This window comes from Mytilus galloprovincialis, chromosome 9 (genome assembly GCF_965363235.1).
Source record: "Mytilus galloprovincialis chromosome 9, xbMytGall1.hap1.1, whole genome shotgun sequence".
In the NCBI taxonomy this organism is placed as follows: domain Eukaryota; kingdom Metazoa; phylum Mollusca; class Bivalvia; order Mytilida; family Mytilidae; genus Mytilus; species Mytilus galloprovincialis.
Genome location: NC_134846.1, coordinates 90,269,430 through 90,277,856, shown reverse-complemented (window position 1 = coordinate 90,277,856; position 8,427 = coordinate 90,269,430). Strand labels below are relative to the sequence as shown.

General features: G+C 28.7%; 1 protein-coding gene across 2 annotated transcripts in view; it reads right to left on the bottom strand.

The window, feature by feature from the left end:
• Positions 1 to 600: 600 nt before the first annotated feature.
• The window catches only part of LOC143046321 (E3 ubiquitin-protein ligase TRAF7-like), a 48,308-nt gene continuing 40,481 nt past the window's right edge, over positions 601 to 8,427 (bottom strand). For both annotated transcript variants that reach the window (XM_076219425.1, XM_076219426.1), the window contains 2 exons: positions 3,462 to 3,581; positions 601 to 1,828 (listed from right to left, as the gene is read on the bottom strand). In XM_076219425.1, coding sequence (XP_076075540.1) covers positions 1,817 to 1,828; positions 3,462 to 3,581 — 132 coding nt within the window. In that variant the 3' untranslated portion in view covers positions 601 to 1,816. The remainder of the gene's footprint in view (positions 1,829 to 3,461; positions 3,582 to 8,427) is intronic.

The following is an 8,427-nucleotide window of genomic DNA, read 5'->3' as shown; positions in this document are numbered from 1 at the left end:
AAGTTTAATCTGCTTTACATGGCAAACCTATCACGGTGTGTAATACACAGCTTATATCCAATTAGTAGCTGCATGAGTGTAGGTTTATTCTGCTTTACATGGCAAACCTATCACGGTGTGTAATACACAGCTTATATCCAATTAGTAGCTGCATGAGTGTAGGTTTATTCTACTTTACATGGCAAACCTATCAAGGTGTGTAATACACAGCTTATATCCAATTAGTAGCTGCATGAGTGTAAGTTTATTCTGCTTTACATGCCTGACCTTTCACATTGGGTAATACACAGCTCACATATGTAATACTGTTGCTTTTATTTTTAACTGAGGAATGACACTAAGTTACAAACCGACCTATTGCTGAAGTATATTCATCCCATTTCAATAGTACCTCTGATCAACATCGAGCTTTTATTAACCTCAGAGTGGAGACGCATCAAATAAGGAAAAGTCTTTGGTTTGACAATGAAGAGGATTACTTTGAGGTTTAAGCTCACAACCCCTTTACACTCCAAGTTGATAACACTCATTACACCAGAGGCATTCAGAAAAGCAAAAGGAGAACCAATTGAGGTCAATCAGCTAAAAAATACAAATTCACAAAGTGTGAAATATTTTGTTTTATTCAGATAAAATATTGATAGATAACATGCTATGCCTGCATAGCTAAATCATATTTACATGTGGTATAGTCATTAAAAGTATATAAAAACATAACTTTCAATCACAATTGTATATATCAGTTTCTATAAAATAATATATTCACTAGCCATGATGAAACATGATTTATATTTATTTCTTTAGTTTAAATTTTATATTTGCTTAAATATTTAAAATTTCATTATGATAAAAATTTAAGACATTTTTGGCGCAAGGAATTTCTTAAAAAAATGTTTACAAAATTGATAATAAAAGTAAAAATATTGTGCATTGGTCTTTATGAACATAGACTAGTATGTTTACTTTAATTGCTTGTAATGGTTTGCCTAAAAATGAACTAATTTTTTACATTTTTGTAATGCTCAACTGTTAATCTGTGAACCCCATTGGGGGAACTCCCTTTGGCGTTCAGATACGGCTGCTCTTTAGGTTTTCATCAATAATAAAATATTTATTACTGGCTTTATAGATAATCTTATATGAGTATTACAATAGTATGAAAAGATGAAGAAAATTAATGATGATGTAAGAATGAGCGCTATAAAATTAGGTTTACTTACGAATTGCATCTTTTATTGGACTAAATGTACATGTGTAATTGGTAAGTATTTTGTTACAATAGTGGAAGATTTGGTTTTAGATTGTGACTCAGATTTGTTTTCATTTAATCAATTTATGAACAGCAGTATACGTAACTGTTGCCTTTTTTGGGAAATAGAAGGGTTTCAAAAATCCTATCAGTTTCTCAAATCATCTGTGACTGACTATACATTTGTGTACAGATGTCATTCACATCTTTAAAACCTTAGGAAAAACTCTCTATTTCAGTTTGTATTTTTACTTTAACTAAAATGAACTTTGCAGCGCTAAGAAGAAAATTCTCAATTTAACAAAACTTGGTACCTTAATTCCAAAATCTGTTTTTTTTAATCAACATTATATAAAAGATATATTTCAAGACTTTAACATTTTACAAAACAGTATACTAACAATCTTTGTAAATTTACATCTAAAAATGATCTGAATTCCTGATTCTATGAGAACTCAGTCTATAATGGCAATATAACAATGTTGTGAAGACTAATGATGTTTTGATTAGATTTTCATTTTCCGGTAGGATGTCATTATTTTTGTTCAATATGTCTTCTTCCTCTTTTTACTGCCAGACCTACAAAATGAAGAAAATAAAAAATATAAAAAAATACCCTTTCAAATTCAACAATTCTAACATCAATTAATGTATCAATACGTTGAATGTAGAATGGCATTTTACACATTCATTCAAACCAGTACATATTTATCTAGAAATTCTATTTTCAGTTGAATGATGGTTATTCAACCTGTATAATTGTAAAAATAAGTTGATCATTTAATGCCAGTGTGAGATTTAACAAAGACGATCTTTTACAAATTTCAATATAAGGCTCAATTTCAGGTTTATTTTGATTTAAAGTCAATTTGGTGATTTAGTTCTAAAGGTTTTTCCAGTTTCAGTTGATCTTTTCTGATCATAGAATCTCCTTTAAGATATAAAATATATCCCTGCTTGCGTCAATAAAGTTGATGAAAACAACAAAATTCCAAATTTTATATCATTTTTAGGAAACCACAAAACATGGATTGCAAAGTAATATCATATAGTGTGTATGAATCCTTACAACAGTTCAGATAGCGACAAATTTAAGCTAACGAAATGTAATTTGATACTATTCAAGATTTTCTATGTAAACAGGCCATCAAAGAACTTTTCATTTATAGTTTTTACAAATTCTTATTTCGCAGTCTAACCATATTTTGAACTAAATCAAATCAATATTAAGATGCAGACGATAACATGGTTATTTAATGAAATTTGACAAACAAACTTAAAGTATAATCAAATGTAAATGTATAAAATAAGATGTTGAGGAAATTCTCCCAAACATATGAAAAACATTTTTCAAAAATCTTTTTGAAATTTATATGTATATGTATCTAATTTTATATACAGATTTTGAACTGAATGGGTAATTATCATTTGAAAAGCTGTATAAAATAAGATGTTGAGGAACTTTCTCCCAATATTATGAAAACATTTTTCAAAAATCTTTTAAAAAATTATATGTACCGGTATATGTAGCTAATTTTATATACAGATTTTGAACTGAATGGGTAATTATCATTTGAAAAGCTGTTTAAATAGTGAACCATAAATAATTAAGGCATGTTCTGTCTTACAGTCAATTTTCAGACAAATCCATAACAGTAAATTAAGTTCTGTTCAGACATTTCATTTGCAGTCAGTTGAGATCTGTTCATTTTATTTTCAGACTGTTCAGTTATTGTAATTATCTTTAGATTGCCTTAGCTGTATTTGGCAAAACTTTTAGGAATTTGTGGTCTTCAATGCTCTTCCACTTTGTTTTTTATTTGGCCTATTAAACATTTTTTGATTTGAGTCACTGACGAGTCTTTTGTCGAGGAAGCATGTGTCTGGCCCAAATATGAAATTTCATTCCTCATATATTTATGAAGTTTATTTACCTGTATAAAAGATTTCTTACTCCTAAAGGAGTAAAACAATTAACCCCATAAAATGTCCCTGTCATTGTGTATTTTTTAAACTTCAGTTAGTTCAGCTAATCTAATGTGCATGTATTGCTAGTATGTAATATTTTGTAAACGAAATAGGATTGGATTATACCGACAGTTGCTAGACAAGCCACACTTTCTTAGTACTGATTCTTAAAGAATCCCGCCCTAGATGTTGATGTATGTATAATACATAGTAAAGCATTAGAATATGCACATAACTTCCTTACCTTAACAGTATTGTCTACAGCTCCTGAGAATACCCTGCCCCTTGATGTGGCTAGGCATGCCACACTTCCTTGATGTCTGATTAGCGTCTGTGTACAAATCATATTATCCATACTCCATACCTACAATAACAAACACTTGTTTCAGTTGCTGATTTCAGGTATGTGTTGTATCAGAGGTATTAATGCCATTCAATTATTTAGTTCTTATAATGCAAGTGTAGAGATGTGTTTATATTCAAATAATCAACAAATTTGAGTAATAAATATATGTCATAAGATATGGTCAGACGTGCTGTAATTTTATTTTCCATATTAGATAACAGTGGAATATGTTGGTCTTTATTCAGGTATACCTCTTTAAGAACATTAAAATGATTGGCCATAATTTTAAATACAAGGTAAATTATTGAATATTGAATTCAAAATAGCTTTGAAATTTAAAAAGTAATTAAGTAGTTGAAAAATATTATGAAATATATTAGAATGCCCGTTTTCTTGAAAGCCTCACTTGTAAATCAACAAAATAACTTCTATCTAATGACAAAAGAAGGTTAATAAGTGAAACACAGGCTCTTTGTCTTGTGGTTAGTATACTTTTAAAGGTTAAATTTCACAACTTTTCTAATTCTACAAGGAAGTCCAATAGGCAACATAATGGCCCTTTTACTTTAGTCGGTAATTACATACTGTCAAAGGTAAAAAATTACCCTGTGTTTGGTATCCCAAAATTATACATGATGGCCCATTGTCCAGTAAAGCCAAGGTACCTTGAAAGGTGACATAATTGCCCTTGTCCAATGTAAAACTTATTTCATTTTAGATTCAATATCATTTTTCCTTTTTTAAAAGAATTAATTAATATATCAACACATATTATTTAGATTAAACAAGATGGAATTTCTGTAATTGCTTGAGCAAGCCTTTTTGGATCTTGTAAAAAAAGAATTTGTCTAAACATCCAATGGGTTGTGTGGGATTAGCTAACTTCAATTTTTGTCCTTATTCTCCATCAAATTTAACAAACATATAAGAATTGGAAAAGATCTTTCAGAAAATGAAAATCTTTATCAATGTGCAATCTTTAGACTTGTATAATATCTGCTATTAGTGTCAATATCATCAACTCTAGACAGCCTATTACCTATTAAATTTGTTGCTTCGTTGTTTTCTTTACACTATCATATTTACATATAATGAAGAAGGCCGTAATGGCTGAAATGTATGGCAATTTGTGTTATAGTTTTTATACTAGTATATATATATATAAAATCGAGAATCGAAACAGGGAAAAAATGTAGGAAGATTTGGTATGAGTGACAATGAGACAACTCTCCATCCAAATAACAATTTATAAATGTAAAAAATATCTATATTGACTATGTCAACATGAACTTTATTCTCACTGGTTTATATTGAAACCAGCAATTATTGAATGTGTAATTATCTGGTAATATTATTCTCACTGCGGAAACAGCAATGCTAACACATGTACTTTAACTTGACACAAGAAAACATGCCCCTTTGCTGATTCATATGCATCTGAATTTAAAATTTAACCAAATTAGATGATAAAGTGATTTGTGAAATCCTATTGATGGAGTAAATCGGCAACATTTACTGATTTAAACGTTCAGGAGAAGTGACTGTCCTATCATCATACCCTCTGGCTTACAATGATTGCCTATTGATGACCATTAATTAGTTAGTGAAAAAGAGCGATTGGTTTTTGATGGAAAGGAGTAATGTCATTAAAGACTGTCCAATAAATCTTGTTAAACAGTGGGTGGGTAAACAGTAATACAAAAAGTTCATTGTTTTTCACACTGATAAAATAAACAGAATGTTGCAGCAAACATTGCTATATAGAATTACATCTTATTCAAATGGTGACATTAAATAGCTGTTTTATACTATACTTTAAGCAATTACTAAGAATTCCACTCAAAAGTATTTCAACCTATTATTTTAGTCGTTTAAAAAAAATAAAAAAAACACTTTATAAATTTTGTGTTTTAAAAGCAATTTTGTGGATTTACTTTCATGGGGAATGCTCAAAGCTGAATATATGCAAGCCAAGGATGTATAAGAACTGAATATGTTACCAAAAATGACCAAAACAATAACAAAATTCATCTTAGGTTAACTTTGCCTGAAGGAGTTGAAACCTTATTTCCTTCTAAATTTCAAAGAATTTCAATCAAAACTTATCCACACCACTCCATACTACCAGTTACCAATATAATTTTAGATTTTTTTTTATATTATATTGTCTGACAAGAATTTAATTTGGAAATATCATTGTAACATATGAAGGTTTGCCAAAAGTTTATTTTAGCACCTTACTTTTAAGTGATTATAGGTGTGATGAATGTATACAAAAGTTTATTTTAGCACCTTACTTTTAAGTGATTATAGGTGTGATGATATACAATATTATATTAGTATGTGGACCAGGAAGTTAATACCATCACTTATAGATTCAGCCAGTAAATGATACAATTAACTAGTAATCAGTACATCATTATCATGATTATGTGTTATATTTTTTAATTATGAATAAGAAGACGAAAATAAACATAACACATTGTCATTTAAGCTATCAATAAGGAAGATTCTCTGACTCAAAAATTGTCACAAATAAATGTCACTGGATATCATCAAAATATTTGTTGATCTGTTTTGATTTCCTTTGAATGGAATGGTATACTAAAGTAAGCTTTCATTAGAATGTTGGTAATGCAACAAAAATCTGAACTACACTAAACTAAAGGTGTCATGTATCCTGCATCACTCACTTGTCAAATTGGCATTAAACTCATATGATGCAATGAGAATATTTCAATAACTAAATGATGATACATATTTTTGAGTTCGATGCATCATTAATTGTTTAAAAAGTAAAATAACACAAATACAGAATTCTTAGGAAAATTATTTTTTTTTGTAATTTATAGTAGTTTATAAATCAAATTAAGTGAGAATCTGAGTCAAATGTGTGAAGATTAATTTGACAGTTTATGTCCCTTTAATAATAATTCTTTATTCCCTAAGGAAATATACAGCTCATAGGATTAAATACTTACACAAATTATACACAGTTTACATAAACATATACAGCATTAATATATAGCGAAGTTTTGCAATAAAGGTACATAACAAAAATCAAGTGTTACGAATTTTCTCTGCCTGATACAGGTATTTATTTACCCATATTATTTAATTCTTTAATATTTCTTACAGATAGTAATTGAACTAATTTGAAGGTAGATGGGTTTCTATAATAATATATCTTGATATACTTACTTCTGACATTTACATATTTATCACACTCTAATATAAAAATGATTTTCGTCTTTTTCTTATTACACATATTACAAACACGTTCATTTCTGGAAATATTAAAGTATCTTCCAGTTTCTACATTAAGTGAATGTGAATTGATTTTATATTTAGTTACATATGACTGGTATAAACTGTTCAATGGTCGATTCAAATAAAATTGCAAAGTATGTCCATTATGTATATATTGATATAAATTACATTTTGAAGTAAAAAATGACAAGGCTTCAGCTATATAATTATCAACAATTCTTTTTTTAAATTCATGCAAAAAAAATTGATTATTTCCAACACTTTGTGCTAACCATATATCATTAAATCCATACCTGTTTAGTATGTCTCTTATTTTACAACTCCAATCGAGTTTATCATTCAGTTTGACAAAACTAGATTCCTACATATCTTCATAAATACTATTCAATTATTAGATTCTAATAACTTCAACCAGTAAAGTACCATTCTTACATATCTATTTACATGCAATGGTAAACGCCCAAGTTCAAAATACACAAAATGGTTTACAGTCGTTTTTCTAACTTTGAAAATTCTTTTTAAATAATACAAATGATTAATAAGCGTTTCTAAATCAGCTCCTTTATATGGAAACCCCATATTTCACAACCATAATTCACAATACTTGTTACATATGCATCAAATAAGGATAATAAAGTCTCAGTGTTATAACAATCATCATAAATCTTACTCAATAAACTAAATGTAGCCTTTCTACCCTGTTCAGATAGTGTTTTCTGTGATACAGTAAAAGTACCGTTATAGTTTAATAACAAACCAAGATATACAAACTGATCACACATTTCTATCATTTTACCATTCAAATACCATTTTTCTTTCTCTTTCAGTACACCTTTGTTACGAAAAACAACTATTTTGGTTTTTCTTAAATTAATGTCAAGACCTGGCGGATTCTTGTATGAACTATCATATATTGTGACTATCATTTTTTGTAATTCAGAAATACTTTCGCTGAAGAGAACTGTATCATCAGCATACATAAAAAGATAAAGAAAACAATTTTACTTCATATGGTTCTATTCCTTGTATAATTAACTCAAAATCTACGTCATTGACATAAATTGCATATAAAAATCCCCGAAATCAATCCTAACCTTCCTTTAGTGGTATTAAACCTTCTGGTAAAATTTTTTAGAGATCCATTCACTTAATCTAAAGTAATTGTTCAGAAACTAAATGTGTCTTAGGATGACGACGCAGATGACGACATGATACCATTATACGATGCAAAATTTTTTTTGCAGTCGTATAAAAATTTTAACTAAAGAGCAAGAAACCCAATAGGTATGATGGTTTTAGCCATATTGCCTTATATTTTTCTATTATATGTATAGACCTTGCCCTTCTAAAAAAATTGTGTGATTTAAAGTATCATTCTATCTAACTTAGTATTTATGATATGTGACAAGAACTCAAAATGAGAGTGAAATGATATTAAAGAGAAATAACTCCAATAAGGAGTCACCTAATGATTCCAGTCATGTTGACTTATTTGTAGATCTTGTTTTGCCAATCAATTTTGCTATTTAAACTATACTCTTAAATAATCATTTTGTGTTTAATCTTTACATTAAAATGTATTCAATAGGGGAAG